Raw genomic sequence first — 18,592 nt, forward strand, 5'->3', positions numbered from 1 at the left:
CCTCTCCTTCCCCGTCCCAACTCTCCAGGTGGAGGAGAGTTCAATATATGAATTTATATGATGTAGGGGATAATAATTTGAAGACGATATCAATTCAGAACTTTCACATTTTTTAGCAGAGTCTTCAACATCAAATAAGGAAACATTAGTATAACATTGGCATATTAGTAGAATTACATTCATTGTATCTGTATTCCAATTTAGTAGTTCTTTTAAAATCTCCAAAGGAAAGTCATATTTACCTAACAAAATTTCCCTGTTATTTTATTAATAGCAATGTTGCACTATATTCACAAAAACTGCTGCTAGACATATAAATTAAATAAAGTGTTTGCTGTAAAATGTACCTGACCATTTCACCACTGATGCCTGCAGGAAATATGGAGTGGCAATTCTAATAAACAACAAAATCCCGATTACTCCAATGAAATCTCTATCCAATCCTCAATGGTGCTTTTTAATAATGATTGTCACACTCTGTTCCAAAACTGTCACACTAGTCCGTATTTTTGCTCCAAACCAACGGCAGGGCCCCTTTTTTACCATGGTCTTTGGGTGCATTGAGCAAGTTGCGCAAGGTCACATCATTATAGGTGGTGACTTCAATACAGTTTTAGACCCAAAGCTAAATAAGACAGTTACTCCCTCGGGCAAATTAGAATCTACCCCATCCAGAGACTCGCAAATACTTATAGGTCTCCTCAAACAGCTTAACCTGTATGTCTCCTGATGCTTAAAACATTTTACAACATGAGATTATAGTCCCTTCTCAGCTCCCCATCAAGTTTACTCATGTATACATAGTATATTTATTGCATATTCGCTAATGCACATGGTCACAAAGGCCCTGCTCCTGGACAGACCATACATTAGTATACATTCTTTTAGACATGAGCAAATTTTCCCCCCTCCATCCAGTGCTGTAGATGTAGGTTAGATGATTCACTTTATTTGAATAACTCTACCTTTCTAGAGATTAAAAACTCAATTATTGACTAATTTGATATGAACTCAGTAGTTGTGCCAGTAGTCATATGGGAGGCCCACAAGGCCACGATAAGAAGTAGATTAATTAGCACAACATCAGCAGCAAAGAAACTAGCAGCACAGGACATATCATTTTTAGAGGGATAAATTTCCGCTTTTCAATCGCAAAATAAAGAAATCCTCTTTCTCAGATTGAATCCCTTCACGGTTAACGCTCTCTTTTTTCACATAAAACTGCTATTATTTTTTTTTTAAATGACAGTGTCATTGTTTAATATAAGGCTTGTTCTATGTTGGTGACTGAACCAAGGCAAAAGAGGGCACTCTGTCTGATAGACACCGTTAAAAAGAGAGCTAATGGTCCCGTAACATATAACCCTGCTGAAATGGACTTTTTATAACAAGATACTAATGGGGACTTCCTTGATTAAACAACCAACTTGGCCAACATACTGGTGATTACAAAGCCAGGAGGAGATCTTGCACAGGGTCCAGAATATAGACCCATACCATTACTTAATGTTGATCTTAAAATATATGCCAAAATATTAGCCGATAGATTAAATCCGCTTCTTTCTTTGCTGATCCATCCAAATCAATTCAGTTTTATCAGGGATAATACCAGGCAAACTATTGGTCTTGTCCATTCTATTTATGAGCTGAAGTTCCCTTCCTTGGTCTTGATGCAAGACACTGAAAAATCATTTAACCGCATTTCTTGGCCATTAATGATTAGGGTGCTGTGGCATTCTCTGGAATCTGGAAAGTTCCTTGATGGGATATCGGTTTTATACCATTTCCCCACTGACTTTCTCAGCAAATAAAGTTACTTCTTCCCCTTTGGAATCGTCAATGGTATGAGACAAGAATGACACTGTCATTTTTGATTTGTGATTTCTGCTCTATTCATGGATCCTTTTGCCCCAAGAATATGTTCCACTCAATAAAGTAGGTATAATGGTGGGTGGCACGGAAACAAAATTGCCCTTTATACGGCAGATGTCCTCAAAACAGTGGCAGATTTAAACATATCAGTTCCTCGTCTTTTCAAAGAAATTGAACAATATGGAGAATATTAAAGGTATAGAATTAACCCCCAGAAAATGGATGTTCTAGACGTCTATATCTGTGATGTGATGAGTCTCCTTGGTGCAGTGTAATCCTTCTAAGATCAAGTATCTCACATTAGCAAACAATATCACCAACTCTTCCAGGTTTATTTTATGAAGTAAGGCAAGCTACACACTGAAAAATTTTCTGACCAACGTGTTATCTCAAACGATTGTATCTACGACTCAAGGTCCCGGTCAGTCTGGTGATTCATGCATACACACTGACACAATTTACCTTTTAGATCTGTGCTCTTCATCTGGTCCTCTAGTCTTCGGAGAATGACAGCAAAATATTCATTCATTCATTCTTGTCACACTGATTAAAACCGCCTTGTTATAGCTATCCACATGTCCTAACGAATTTTGTTAGCTTCTGTGACTCTGAAGCGAAACATTTTGTCTCAGAATGAACAAATTAATTATTCCTTCTATAGTACTCTCTACAGTTATTCACCGGAACATTCTTTGCTAGCATCAACTGAAAAGAGCCAGACTCTGTAAACTCTATGGAGATTGTGAGCATGAGTGCATACACACTACACGATCGGTCAGTGATTGGTCGGAAAATATTAAACCGTACAACCAACCAAGTGAAATTGACACTTTGTAACGACTTTCGACTATCGTATTGCTAAACACACTAACCCGACTTCCGAGTGAATGGTCGTATGTCGGCTGATTTGCCTGATTATTGGACGAAAACGCTCCAGTGTGTACCTACCCTTACTCCATGTCAGTCTTGGTATCACATTAATTTTGATAGCACTATTATTTTTGTAACCTGACCCATCTGTATCCCCCAATTTTTACAACATTATACTGCGCCATTGAGAATTTCTAGTTTCATGACAGAGCATCTCACTAAAAGTAGCTTGTGGAACAGCCCAAAGACCACAGCAATGGACACTGGCAGAGTCTGAAAGAGGTCTCTCCCTCCTCTGGCTCCCACGGCCTTGCCCAAGAGCTTTGTTGTTCCACCCCGTAATATGTCACTCCCTGGCTAATTGTGATTGTACCAATAATCTCTGAGCAATAGCTTCATCATACCTCTTATTACACAACTCTTCAATAAAGTCGTCTCTACATTTGTTTGAGCCCTGGTGGCATCAGGCATGTGTTGACATTCAGGCTAAATTTAATTAGGCATTTCTATAGTGAAATCAAGGGTCGCATATCTAGCAGACCCCTTACCACTTAATGCTTAGCCTTTGGTAGCAGGTACCTACTCTCAAAGTACTAAAATTGACCCCTAAAGACTTGCAAGAGAGGCAGATTTCGGAGAGAGAGACTGGATGACAAGGTCTGGACTGAAATTAAAGAGAATGCAGCCTCTAGCTCCTTTTCCATTAGAATAAAAGGGAATGTATACAAGCTATTTTATTGTTGGTACTACCAAGACAACTTAAGCTCAACCAAGATATCCCAGACAGGTGTTGGAGAGGTTGCCCTACATAGGGATGATTCCTCCACAGATGTACCACTGCCCAAAGCTTTTTACATTCTGGCAACAGATCAAAAATGTAATATTCACTATACTACAAGTAGATGTTACCTGATTTCCCAGGTATTTCCTCTTACCTGTTGGAGTTCCACCCATCACCCATCATCAGATTAAATTGATAAGACATATGATCTTGGCCACCATCTGCCATCTTGTGGCTGATTGGAAACAACACACAGCCCCCTCAAGACATGCTGTTTTAAATAGGATTTGGCATACCCACTGAATGTCTATTACTAGTATAATACACAATTCCTTCAAAACATTTAATGAATGGGTCAATCCATATGGAGTGGTCCAGCCCTGGTTGCTTGAGCTTATTTTAGAAAAAAAATATTTTGTGTGTGTGATGACCCCTGTAAGTTAGTAGTTACAAACCACTATATCTTTATTTTTATTTACCTTCACATGAAGATGGTGGACATTTTTGTATCATGACATAACATTTTTCGTGGTTGCTAACATTTGGGGTAAATGCAATATATCAGCTCAGAAAAGTCATAGAAAGCTGGGATAAAAAACATTATTTTCAGCACATTTTAAACTACATTTTTGTCATTATAGCTATTTCCCTGCTTCTCTTCCTTATGACTAAAATTTAAGGCCAAATTTAATTGGCAGATTTAAAAAAAAAAAAAAGTTAATTTTTTTTAAATTTATTTCAGTGGAAAGGAATAAAATTTCATAGTTGTAATTTTTTTAGGTAATGGCTATATACCCAAAGATTTGACAAACAAATTTTGAGTTATCTTGTCTACTTTTTTTTACTTTGAAATTGCTTGTTTTTCACTAAAATTGACCTCTAATATCTCTGGTGGGGGACATGATAGCAATTTCAAATTCACTGCATGCATACGGAGTACTCTGAGGAGTAACTATAAAAAAAAAATGGAGTTTGATATTCCATGGGGAACAAAGTTACACTAAAACAAATGTGTTAAACATGCGTTATAATAAGTTTACTTTTTTGAATCTTATAAGGGATCGAGTTAAATAAAGCAGCATCTAAATAACATAATTTTACACACTCCTTAAGGAAATCTATTACTTTGCTTACTTTGTTAAGCTCAATGTTTTTTAAGCAGTTAAGATTTCTGCACACAGTTTCTCGGAAATAACATGCGAGCGGCCTGTTGCTGTTGTGGGTTCACAGTTACGTTAGATGGCATTAAAGTTCAAAAACATACTAGTAGGTTGATTGGCTGCTATCAAAATTGACCTAAGTCTGTTTCTGTGTGTGTTAGGGAATTTATACTGTAAGCTCCAATGGGGCAGGGACTGATGTGAGTGAGTTCTCTGTACACCGCTGCGGAATTAGTGGCGCTATATAAATAAATGATGATGATGATGAAGTTCAGAAACAAAAGTGCTTGATATTAACTAATTTGAATGAACTATTTGTTGCTTTCAAAAAGGCTCATCCTGAGTGTAAAATCGCCAGATCTAAGTTCAATCATATTTCATAGTAGAAAACAGTGTCCACAGCTTGAAACCACAAATACTTAGTCCATGCATTGGCAAGCCAAAGCCTTCCCTCTTTTTATATATTAACATATTACATAATTATGTGATATTTGTACAATATTTTATATTTTTTATATAATATTTATTTACCATTTCTGTCTGTATATTTTACAGACATGTACAGTTCACAAGTATAGTTTACCAAGCTTATGTCTATTATGTTTCTGATTTGTGCTTAAACGGGACCATTGCTTTGTTCCTTAGATATTGTCAAAGCATTTAAACAATGCTTCTGATAACAAAGTGCCAGACACCCTGGGGGAACCAGCTATGGTAAGTGTTTATTTTTGACAGCCAGAAAAAGAAATGTGCCCTGAAAGGGAATGTCGGGTTTGGGGGGTATATGAGGCATAGCTGACTAAACAAAATGACTTCCAGGCCTGGATAGTGTCACAGTAGTGTTTTTTCAGCTGAGGTTTTCCACAGTGGAAACCGCTGAGCTTATTTTGCTAACCGACATATGAGAGAGATTTTACTCCGCAGTGATCTTCTGCTTCTGAAAATATGTAGTTTGGCTTAAAAATATAAAAAGTAGCTACAAATAGTGTCACACTTAACTGTAACAAATAGCTTCTTAACTGTATACTTATGTTTTATGCATTTATCAAATACCATTGATTTTAATAGCTCTGCTTTTTCCAGTAGTCTTTTAGTCATTGGGCTACATCACTGTCAACATTTATTGACTGCAGACTGCAGATCACTAGAGAAAAAACTGTGATGTGACATCCTTCAGTAAGAGTAAATGGGAGTCTATAGGAAGATATTTTCAGCTGTGCTGTTTAGTGATCTTTTTGCAGTTGAAAAATCACTAGTGATACTACTTTTGTGTGTCCTCAACTGGTCATGTTTGAGGATTTGTCTTTATTGGACTATTCACAAAATAAAACAAATACTATTACCTATGTATATGTATAGAAATCCGCAAGCAATGACCTTTTTGAATATCATGAGGGCTATACTTATGAAACAGATAAACAGGATTTATGTTAATAAGCGTCATTGCTTCAGATGCCCTTTTTGATGCCCTTTTTGTCTACAATTCTTTGTTCAAATCTGTCAATAAATCTTAAATACAATTTGAAAAATCACCTTGTGTGGTACTCGACGTTGCGTGTGGCATTTGTTCTCTACAGAAGTGCTAGCTATTCTCTGGTATCTGTCATTTTGCGACTCTAAAGGACATATATGCAGAAATTGTCTGAATTTCTGCATGACTGTGACAATAAATGTGTTTAGATCTTCTTACATCTAAGTCCTAAAAGATAAAGAGAACCAACTAAATGAAACCACATCAAATAACACACTTTTTCATTAATTTAGTGACCCAAATGATCCAACATTAAATGTATTTGTCTGAGAAATGATGTGAACATCTAGGATTCTCAGTTCAGCTAAGGGGATAATTAGTCAGTAGTGACAATCGGTTGTGAGTTTGGGTGGTCCTGCCCTATTTTAAAAACATAAACGTGAATCTTTAATACCAAAGACTGATCCTCCCCACACAGGTTTGTGAACACATACCAAGGCCCTATCAAAGGAGATTTCTGAAGACATCGGAGAAAGAGTTGTTTATGTTCATCAGGCTGGAAAAGGTTGCAAAATGATTTTAAAAGACTTTGAATCCACTGTCAGGCAGATAGCATATAAATGGAGAAATTTCAAAACCATTGTTACTCTCCTCAGTAGTGATCGTCAAGCAAAAATCACTCCAATAGCAAGGAGATCACAAGGAACCCCCGGGTAATGTCAAATGATCTGCAGGACTCTCTCTACTGTCAGTGTCCATGAGTCCACCATCAGGCAAACACTAAATAAATAGTTTGCGTGGAAGGATAGCAAGGGAAAAGCCACTACTCTTCAAGAAGAACATTGCTGCCTCTTTAAAGTTTGCTAAAGACTATCTGAAAGAGCCAGAAGATAAATGGAAAACAGTAATGTGGGTCGATAGATAACCGTTAGTTAATATTTGGATTAAACGTTTATTATATAAAGTTTGTCGAATTTGAATGACTTCAACTGTAAACCCAAATCTGTAAAGTCTCACATAAATGATCGCACGTGACCATGTCAAGCGCTTTTTCTCCGTCCAACAATGGTAATACATTTGCATCTCCGGCTGATCCTAGGCGTTGAAGTACAAACAAAACTTTACGTGACGGAGTTTCACCCCCAATACAAAACCTGTTCTATGTGTGATCTCTATGTCCCATCAACTGGGAATAACTAGTTTGTCTCACTGCTATGATTTTTGTTCAGATCTTACAATCTACATCAAGTAATGAGATTGGCCTGTAGGATGCTGGTAGTTCTGGGTTTTTCCCAGGTTTTTTCAATATTTTTATGATTACAGAGTTAAAGTGTATTGGGAACATTTATCTTGAATCATTATAGAACTCCTGTAAGTATTCACCTGTAAGGATCTTGTAGAATTCTACAGTAAACCGTTCTGGGCCTGGCGCCTTGAGAGGTTTCAATGTCTTGAATGTTTTTGTTACTCCCTGTGCATATGGGTGCTAAAAGAAATTCTATTTGGTCAGCTGATATTTGGGGTAAACCAATAGAGTTCCAAAAATGTTCTTTGTTATTTAGACTTATTAGACCTTGGTCATATAGATTAGTGCAGCACTCTTTCAACATGTCACCACTTTATTACATGAAATTCCCTTGTTTATTCCCGAGAGCAGTTATACTATAGTTCATTCTTTCTCCTTATAAGACTGGAAAGTAGCCTTCCTGATTTATTACTATAACACCCCGTTTCTCACCGTCCCCAAGCAACTGTGTGTTTTTTGTTTTTTTTAAATGTGTGTGACTGACAGCGTAGAATATCCTATCACTATGAATATTTATTAGCGCAGTAACCCGCTGCCCCCTACTTCAATACCACAGGCACACGATAAAAGCAATGGCCATACTACATGGTGGATTTTGAATGCCTCGCCGGCACATTTATTGTTTAGTGCAGACCTTCAAAACTGGGTTTTGTGTCAAGTTTGTCTTTTATTAGAAAAATAAACGCTATATGGAGAATATCTACTATAATCTATTGCTAAGAGTTACTCTAACCAGCAGACTAGCATAAAATAAGTTTCACTATCAACACGTCACAATTTAAACCTCAGTGAAGTATTTTTATAATCTTTCTCTCCCATGTAAGAAGTATTTACTTTATATATTAGCTTAATACTTTGATTACAGCAGCAGCAATACACAGGTTTTGGCTAATCTAAACTTCTCCAATTTACATTTCAACATCAGATATATGCATAAACATTTTAACATTTGTTGTAAGCATAAAAAATGTCAACATATGAACATTAGGTTATGCAAAATTAAACTATGGAGGGCCCTCCACTTAATTATAAAGTCCCACCAGCTTACTGTTAATTCAACTGTAAATCCAATAGTAAAGTTCAGTTTGCGCAATATGACATCACTCAAATTAGCTGTTTGTAGCGGAGTAAAATCAGGCACTTTAACAATACTCTCCTCGCTCAATTTAGCAATATCTACCCAAAATACTTTCGTCTTAACCGTGGTGCATTATTTGCTCTCTCTGAGGTGAAATTGTCCTCACATAAACTCCATCTGGTTCTTTCCAATACTATAATGCTATTACCGGTAGCTATAAAAATCACTGACTGACAGTTGATACATCCATTAGTTATGGCACAGCACAGGTTCCAGATAGGAATATAGGGTAAACTGGGTCCTCTTTAATTAACACAGTCCTTTCCCCTAATTCTACCTATCCCTACTTTTAGCCCTCGTCGCAAACAAAGTCCAGAAAAAGGGCTTACTATCTTCGGGTCTCCCCACCTGTTCCCTCACTAACTCCTACAGTAATATATACTGCGTATTAAACTCCGTCCCATACAATAATTAGGAAATACAGGTAACTTATCACTTCCAGGCTCTGTCACCAGGTTCAAGATGCCCTTTCTCCTCAAGAATATTCTGCTTCTGTTCTCCACAAGCACACTGGATCCACGAACTGGCATTAAGCTGTCATCGCTCCCTGTCTGAACTTCAGCCACGCTGTCTTTCGCAGGGGATGTTGCTTCCACCTCTGCCAAATGTTGTACCCGATTTTATGTCCTGACTCTCTCAGCTGGAGTTGTCTTGCATAATTTATATTCCTATCAACGCACTGTCTCAATGCCACAGCCCTGTCCTGGCTCTCTACACAGTTATTTTCTGTCTGTTAGAGGCCATTCCCCTTACTCTTAACTGCCCTCTCCATGTCTGATGTAATTCCTCTTTCTTCCAACTGCTTCTCCCCTCGGTCTGCTGGGAAATATCCTGTTTCTTTAGCAGTCCTTGGCACTAGTGCACATGTGCGGGCCATAAACTTTGCCTGCGCTACATTACCAACTCTATGAAAATAATTTACTCTTATTTGGGTATCTATTTCACATGTGGAGTACAATATTATTGAAGTGTGCTTTTGTTTGCTGATATATCATTTTATTTTGTGCTGTCGGATTATCCTTCAAAATTTTTTAAATGCATCTGTTAAATCTTTCTGCGCTTCCAGATAAGATTTTGTTTGCTGCTTCCTAAAACAGAAGGGTAGTATCCCTATGTTCCTGATTTGAATATGCATGTGATGGCATAGCTGCATCTAACGTGACATTTTGTGGAATTTGCTAAATCTGTAAGGAACCTCCACTATTTATGGAATTCCTTAGAGTCCATGTCTCCAATTACCACCCAAATTTGAGTATGATCGGGTAGACTTATTGTTTTCGATACCAGTTCTACTGGTTTTATTTATTAATGACTTAAAAATTAATAGATAGTCAAGTCTTGAAAGCGATTTCATCGGTTTTGGACAGACATTTATATTGTAGTGAAGTTGGATTTCTTGTTCTCCAGATATTAACTAATTGCAAATGATCATTGATGTGTGACCTCCGACTGCAGGATAAACTGAGTTTCACCACTGGGTCTATCTTATGCTGCAATTATTTGTCATGTCTCACACTTAGACTTGGGCCCCTCTAATGCACTCTGTAAACTGCAGATTTCTTCATGGTCCACTTTTGTATTTCTGTGTATTTGATGTGCCAGGTATACTTTAGGTGACAATGGGCCCGATTCATTAAAGAAAGTTAAGCAAAAGTAAGCAAGTAAGGCAAAACCATGTTGCATTGGAGGAGGTGAAATTTAAAATGTGATAGCAGATTTATATTTGGGGTAGGGGATGTCCTAGATCACCTTAAATTTCCATGTACAAATAAGCTACAAAGTATTTATGTGCCACATAAAAAACAGCCAGTATCTTCCTTATGTGCAAAATAATAAACTCATTTGCACCCCTTGCATTGCAACATGGTTTTGTCCAGAAAACTTACTCAATTTTTTCTTAAACTTTCCTTAATAAAACAGGCCCAATGTCACCAACTGTAGTGTTTCTTTGGCAGATGGTAGGTTTATGATATCCGGTGGGTTCTGGATGAATTTTTTTCATATTTTTTAGGTCACTGGCAGATGTGTGGTAGTTTATCGGTCTGTAGTGCCAGATGGCAGCAAAAATTTGGCTAGCAACCTTCTCAATGCATCGGTGAGCAATATTCAGCTGAATTAGGATAGTTTGGGACAGGGAAACCTCTGATTAAGTTGGATGTTATGTTCTATGAGACAGGAGCTCAAGAAGAAAGTGTCCTGCGGGGATGGCTGCCAAGCATGGCCCCCTTATTGAGTTCTTTAATTTAAATCTAGTTTTTAGGACTGAGATGAAGATCTGAACACATTTAAAGTCACATTTATGCAGAAATTCAGAAAATTCTAAAAAGTTGACAAGCTTTCCAGCAATGCTGTATAAGTGATGACATTCATTCAAACCCCTATGTTACAATGGGAAAGGTTTTTTACAAAATTATTGTGACAAAATTATAGAGACAAAAATAGTGACTCTAAAGTGAACATTTATAAGATGAATTATATAGATTTAATTGAGCTTTTCTTATAAATTATTATTTTCATTGTTATGTACGGATACAAAGGAAACTAAAGAGTAGTTTTACTGTGCCTTTAAATAAAGCAGCTTTAATTTTTGGTGTTAGTGGTCATGAAACTCTGTAATAGCTCCATTGCACTTAATCATCCAGGTACCTGTCCTGGAGAAGGGTGGCATCTGTGTCCCAAAAAGAATTATGTAGGGTACATGAAAATAGGATACAGATTCTAACACCGCACTAAGAAAAGTCATGTGTCCTTTCGATTGTTTAATTAGACTATGACTGCTATATCCAGTTTCTTTTTATGAAGGGAGGTGTACCCACACATATATTGGAATTCAAAAAAGGCAAAAAGAAAATGTGTATATATCAGGCACTCAATGACTTAATGTATTTTCTATAATAATTAAAATATTCATTACGCTTTAATGATATACATTAAAAATAGAGAGCAATCATATCGCCTATTATAATACTAAACTAGCAAAATATTTAAAAAGAAAAATTGAAAATACTATTGGATAACTGTTAAGATGAATGGCTAACTGCTGATTGGTTGCTAGATCTCCATTGTTCTGCAGTAGTGTTACACACAGCAGATCTGCTCTGCTTGGCTACCCAGCCACCTCACTGCTCAATTGAATATGGATATTAGTAATTTTTATTCATGTTACCACCTTAAAATAAAGTTGTTTATTAGCTGTGTGTGTTTTGATTATTATTGTACATCGTCACAAAGTACAATCAAACGAGTTTCCATCGGTTCTGACATCCAAACTAAGATTAGTTCATATATATCTCCATATTTCATGCTTCATGTATAGGAGTTTCTTATTGATCAAAAGTTACTATAGACCATCGAATTTATAGTAATTATGATGAAAAATTGCTGCTGGGTTATAGAACGGTTATAGAACATATAACAGAAAAGAAACATACTAAATTCATCTGTGATAAACAAGATTGTATTCAAAATAAAGTATTTAAATGGGATAAATTAAAATCAAAAAAATCCACATCAATATACAGTACATCAGAAGTGGAATCTTCTTAGAGTGAATCCACAGATCGATCACCTAGGAATAGAGGGGAACAATCTCTGATGATTTATTTTTTAGGGAACACTATCAAAAACCACGATGATGGTGGAAGAATAAGTACAGACCGATACGGAGGGGAGGGCAGAAACGTAAGAAAAGAGAAAACAGATATAAGGCAAGATGCTCTACCATACTCATGGAGGAACAACAGGAAACTATGTTACTAGAAGACTCACTAAGAGTTATTAACTTAACAGAGAGAATACTCAACCACCTACATATTCAGTTATTAAGTATAGGCCTGTCATTCTCCCCAACAAAGTCCCTGGATAGGTTCGAATGGGAGAAGAACCTAAGATTGTTCTCTAGGAAATTACTCCTTAAAAAATTCTTCAGCAGCCACAATGATAATCAAATGGTCACTACGGATGCTAATAAGGATTATATAAGTGAAAATTGATTTGATACACAAGAAGAATTACAAGCTCTTAACACATTAGAAGAACTAGACTCCAATACACAGGAGTCAGACATTACTGCTCAGACATATCCACAAATTATACAATTTCAGAAAAGATCAACTTTTACACCTGACATGTCAATATGCCCTCAAGATCTAGTATCCAAAGAATTGGACAATCTGGGATGAGAAGAAAGGAAGGCATTACAAGAAATCCAGGGGTGGAATGGCACAATTGTAAAACCCTCAGATAAGGGAGGTAATATTGTAGTCTGGCCACTTTCACTATGCCTGAAGGAGATTTATCGACAGTTATATAACACGGAATGCTATAAATGTTTAATTTTGAACCCCACATCTAATTTCTTATTACAGTATAGTGAACTGATAGAAATTACCCCCGCATAGCTGGTATTATCAAAGACTGACTACGACTTTCTTAAAGTTACAAATCCTAAGATACCAACCATTTATGTTACCCAAAATGCATAAAAAGGAATTAAATCCACCTGGGAGTCCGATCGTTTCCGGGATGGGTAGCCTGACGGAAAACACGTGTAGATATGTCGATTCTCATCTTCGTCAATATGTAATAACCCTGAATTCTCATGTCAGAGACACGCCAGAGCTTCTGGCGAAAATTAACAATATCACAATCAGACCAACAACGAAATTAGCATGCTATGATGTTGAATCATTATATACTAATATCTCGCATGAACAAGGTATAGGAGCAGTCTGCTACTTCTTGAACATGACACGCAAAACGGATATGAGTGATTTCCTAATAAAATTGCTTAAATTTGTTTTAAAAAAAATTATTTTGTTTTTTGAAATTAGAGGAATGGCGATGGGCATATCATGTGCTCCTACATATGCCAACCTCTTCCTGGGATGGTGGGAGAGAGAGGTAGTATTTCAGGAAAGAAATTAAAAATGTATTCGCTATATTAATGTATGGCTGAGGTATATAGACGACAAGGCAATGAATTTACGGAGATTCTAAACATTAACCATGTAAATTTGAAATTAACAGCAGAAATCCATGAAAATAAAATCATCAGAATGAAAGTTGTCCTTGTCGGGGGGGAAAAGAGGAGGCAGGTTAGAGAGTGGAGGCAGGAGGTGAGATAAACAAGGAAGGACAGAGGAAATATGAGAATTGTCTGTAAGCTGAGAGACGGCAGCAGAGAACAGGGGGAGTCAGAGAGATAGGCAAGAGGATAATGATATAAAGTGAGTTAAAGTAGCCTAATATGAAAGTGAGGAGAGATGTGGCATAAAAGCAAGGCAAGCAGTGCAATATGAGACAGAGTGGTATGAACGGAAAGCAAAGTGACATGAAAAGCAAAATGACAGAGAGTTAAGGAATGCAATTGATGTAGTAAACTGCAACTAGAGTAGAATAAAAATGCAAATAGAGTAGAAAAAAAAGAGTGAGAAATTGAAATAAAAATAAGGCATAGAAGGCAAAGCCTACAATAAAAGCAGTGAACAATAGATACAGTACAGAAACAAACAGTGACTAAGGTGCAGACAAGAGAATAATAAAATACCCGGGAGATGAGACAAAGTCTCTGGGAGAAAGTCTGTGCAGTGCCAGGAGACTTCAAAGGAGGAGTGGAGAGTACCTGGGAGGATGCTGGGTGATCAGGAGAGATGAGTGCTGGAGAGGACCGGATGGCATGGGTGGGGAGGGATCCGGGACGAGTGAAGGGGGAGTAAGGGTCCAGGAACCAGGGGACATCAGAGGATTGGGAGCAGCAGCATAGAGAAGGACATCTGTGGGTGTCAGGAGAGGAGCATCACTGGAGGGCAGCAATGTGGAGAATAACAGCAGCGTTGAGAGGCGCAAGCAGTGAGGAGAGGTACGGCACCCGCGACTGGGAATTCAACCAGAAGTGGGCCGCGGTCATCAGGAGGACCTGACAAAAATAGCTGGAACCAGGAAAATCACTGGGTAAAGGAGGTGAAGTCGTTAGAAGTAGGTGGTGGCAGAGAGGAGAGAAGCGGCATCCGAGTGTAACGGGGGTAACAGCCCGGAAGAGGGTCTGTTTTAAAGTTTACACTTTAAAACAGTTTGCCACCTAGATGCACTTCTAAAATCCGAAGAGTAGTTGCAGTACCTTAATGTGTGCTCGGCGGACCATACATGCATGCATGCATGCATACATACATACATACATACATACATACATACATACATAACTGTGTGTTGTTTCTTATCAACATTGGGATGACTATCTGGACATACTGGTACAAAACCAAAGTATTTTTTGCGTTGTGCAGTAAGTAAGCTTTGTAAATGAGGCCCTCTGTTCTTCAATCCATAGTTAAAATTATCTATCAATTTTTCCAGCATAATTCAATTATTGATACCAATATTCTTCAGTTGCATAGTCTAGAAACTATGTGATACTATACAGTTCCAAAATTTGCATGAGAGGTGATTTATATAAATCATACACAAATCAAGCAGGTATGAGTGCTTTGTTGACAGCAATCTGTAATGCTTGTAACATCATTTTGACTTTCTTACAGGAGTTTATCTGGGACTTTTTAAACCACCAGGAGGGTCCACGAGTGAGAGACCACCTTAGTCATGGAGAAATACAGCTGAGTGACTTTCCTAAACAAATTGCCAATGAGCTATTGGGGTTTTCAGTTGTACTCCTTTACAAGCTGCTTGAAAAAGATTCCTTTGACAAGGTAAGAAAATGTAATTAGTGTTGTAGAGCCTTCCCAAGATTGTATGTACACATGTAGACACTATCTGGATTTGGGAAAAGGGAGGATGATGTTAATCACATTCCAAAGACTTTTCTCAGATATAAAAGGTAGTATTTGTAATCTGACAAGATGTGACTTAGGTGTCACTTTCTTTTGCTCTTAAACACCTCTTCAATTTCTATGAATACAACTTTGATATGAGTGTATCCTGATAATCAGATAGTCCAGCAGTAAATATTTGCAAGACTTTTCAAGGACTTTTTTAAAGCATAGCTCTTGTCCATAGAGATTCTATTTGTTCATTTTATACAATATATTACAGGTTAGGTAATTTTCTTTGGTAACTAAATGTTATCCCACCAGTGATAAATAGGTATAAAAAACAAAAATGTACAAGTCTTTGTGTTGATATGTAAAATTGCCAGTACATTGATATTAAACCTGTGTTTATAATTGTACAGGAAATTAAAGTGCTATATCCACTAATTGATACAGCTGGATCGTATCACTCAAGGTTTCATCCAATTGCACTTCTTCAAAAACAGGTGTGTGAATACTTAATCTCTGCTGTGGGTGTGTGAATATTTTTATAGCTGCAGAAATAATGTGCATTAGATTTCACTGTTTAATATATTTTTGTAAAGAATGTAGAAGCACAATCTGTAGGCATATTTCTGATGTGCTAGGTTACTTAGACGGGGACTTTAAATCAGCTAAGACATTAGCTACACATATAATATACAGTATAATATATTATATGTGTTATATGTGTGTCTGCAGTTTAGGTTTTCTTACTCCAAAGCTATTTCATATTAATTTATTGGATTATTTTCTCTTTTCTCTTTTTTTTTTCTTCTAAATCTTTTTATTGAATATTTTTCTCAGATTCTCAGATGATATATTTGTTATATCTTCCAATGTTTTCGGAAATAATTAAGATATTCATGACATTTTGGCATTAAAGATCAACATCAAATAGTAATAACATCTGAAAAATTGCGTTATTTAAGATTCATGAAAACATTTTAGATAATCATGTATATCTGCATATATGGATGTAATTGAACGATACGAGCTACTATCAGAAAATAAAAACAATTGAAGTGAAATGAAATAGAATAAAATGAAATAGAATGAGGGGGGAGGAAAGGAGGGGGGAGGGGTGGGGGGTAGTTGTTCCTTTAGTAAGATATATGGCAGAGGGTATTAGTCAGACCTTTCTCCAATTGAAGAAAATTTGCGTCTTTGGAATTTTTAGGAGGTTCCAGTTATCCTTTTAAGTATTTATTCATTCTCTCCCTAACTTAATTGCCTAAGTAAATACCAGGTAGTCTATTAAAACAATTTAAAGATGTTCTGCTGGACGGGTGGTTCAAACGATTTGATATACATGGCCCATTTTTTCTGGAACCTCAGACCACCTTTTTCTATATCTGGGAGAGTGGCTCTCCTATCGAAGTATATAATATCTAAAATCTCCATCTTGAGCATTCTCAGAGTCAGGGATACCGGTGATACCCAATGTCGTAAGATCAGCTTTTTTGCTACTGTTACAATTACAATCATGGCCGCCAGAGTATCAGAGGATGGTAAGAGATCCTTCCAGTTGGTGAAATCGGCCAACAAAAGGGGTTCTGCGGCCAATGTAACCTGTGTCTTAAAAACGTGATTAATATAGTTTACCAACTTATACCAAAATCTCCTGACCTTCCTGCAGCTCCAAAAGTTATGCAACCAATCTGCCCTTTGAGATTTGCACTTCGGGCAAAAATCAGACTCCCCCTCGACCATAAAGTGGCGCCTTGTTTGTCGGATATATATTCTGTGAACTACTTTTTAAATGTATTTCCTGGAGGCGAATAGTGGACAGCGACTTTCAAATACGTTCAAAGTGGCAAGTTAAAGTGACTGGGTCACTTATGCTGGGAATATCCCTTCGCCATGCATCCACTGTTCGTTTACAGGGGGTTGTGAGGTGTGTAAATATTAAATTTGCATATACATACCTAATTTTGAACTTAACATTTTTTAAGAAAGTAAGTAGATTTTCCAAACCATCTGGACTCCCTGTAGGTTTTCTCTGAACTAGTATTGAATTTGCATAATGCCTAAGCTGCAGATACATAAAAAATTGAGATTTTGGTATTCTTATTTTTTCCCTTAGTTGACTGAACGTATAAATATTGCATTTTCCAGGTTTTTATCAGTGTAACAGCTATGCTGAAAAAGCCAATCAATAATGTATCGAAATAAGGCTACACTTGTAAATGAATTTGTATCTGGTAGGTTAATTCCTCCCTGCGCTTTTCCTAGAATCAACTTGCTTCTTGCTATACGCGGTTTCTTAGAATGCCAGATGAATTTGCAGAATAACTTTGTACACGTATGCGTGTCAGACTTATTTAAACTTATTGGAAGCATTTGTATTGGGTATGATAGTTTTGGGAAGACCACACGTTTAATAACTGCATTGCATCCCAAAAGGGAAAGTGGGAGATCATGCCACTTTGTTAGAAGCGCTATCATTTTTTTAATTACAGGTGGATAGTTGACCTCATAAAATTTATGAAGCCGAATTATTCATTATAGACTGTACACCCGATATTGGAAGTATTTTGAACTTATCAAAATTAATTTTATATCCTGCGAAGGAACTAAATTCCTGGATTATGCTTAAAATGGCAGGGATTGATTTTTCTGGATTGGACACCATTAGCAGCATATCATCTGCAAAAAGAGCTAACTTAGCTTCCTGGTTGCCTAATTTTATACCCTTGTATTCCTTATTTTTCCTTAGAGCAATTGCGAGAGGTTCCAAAGCCAGAGCAAATAATAATGGGGATAATGGACATCCCTGTCTAGTTCCTCTTTCCACCTTAAACGAGGCAGAGAGAAAGCCATTAGCTAACACTTGTGTGTTAGGGTCATGATATAAAGATTTTAAAGTGTTAATATATTGGGCGGGAAATCTAAATTTGTGAAGGGTTTGGAAGAGGTGGTCCCACGTCACAAGGTCAAATGCCTTTTCGGCATCTAAAGAAAGCAGTAAGGTTGGGTCCTCTCTCTCCAATCCCTCCAAAGCATGGAGACTCAGCAGAATCTTTCTGACATTGGTTACTGAGTGTCGCCCCCATATAAAGCCTGTTTGGTCATTGTGGATTAAACTTGGTAGCAGGATTTTGAGTCGCTCTGCCAGTATTTTCGTGAATATTTTGTAATCTACGTCTAATAATGATATGGGTCTATATGATCCTAGTGACTTTAAGTCGCGT

The 18,592-nt window shown here is 37.1% G+C and overlaps 1 protein-coding gene across 3 annotated transcripts in view; it reads left to right on the forward strand.

Moving 5' to 3' along the window:
* Positions 1–18,592, forward strand: part of ERMARD (ER membrane associated RNA degradation) — a 90,934-nt gene that overhangs the window by 35,463 nt on the left and 36,879 nt on the right. For all 3 annotated transcript variants that reach the window (XM_075203464.1, XM_075203465.1, XM_075203466.1), the window contains 3 exons: positions 5,329–5,397; positions 15,132–15,299; positions 15,782–15,865. In XM_075203464.1, coding sequence (XP_075059565.1) covers positions 5,329–5,397; positions 15,132–15,299; positions 15,782–15,865 — 321 coding nt within the window. The remainder of the gene's footprint in view (positions 1–5,328; positions 5,398–15,131; positions 15,300–15,781; positions 15,866–18,592) is intronic.

Source organism: Mixophyes fleayi, chromosome 3 (assembly GCF_038048845.1).
Source record: "Mixophyes fleayi isolate aMixFle1 chromosome 3, aMixFle1.hap1, whole genome shotgun sequence".
Lineage (NCBI taxonomy): Eukaryota > Metazoa > Chordata > Amphibia > Anura > Limnodynastidae > Mixophyes > Mixophyes fleayi.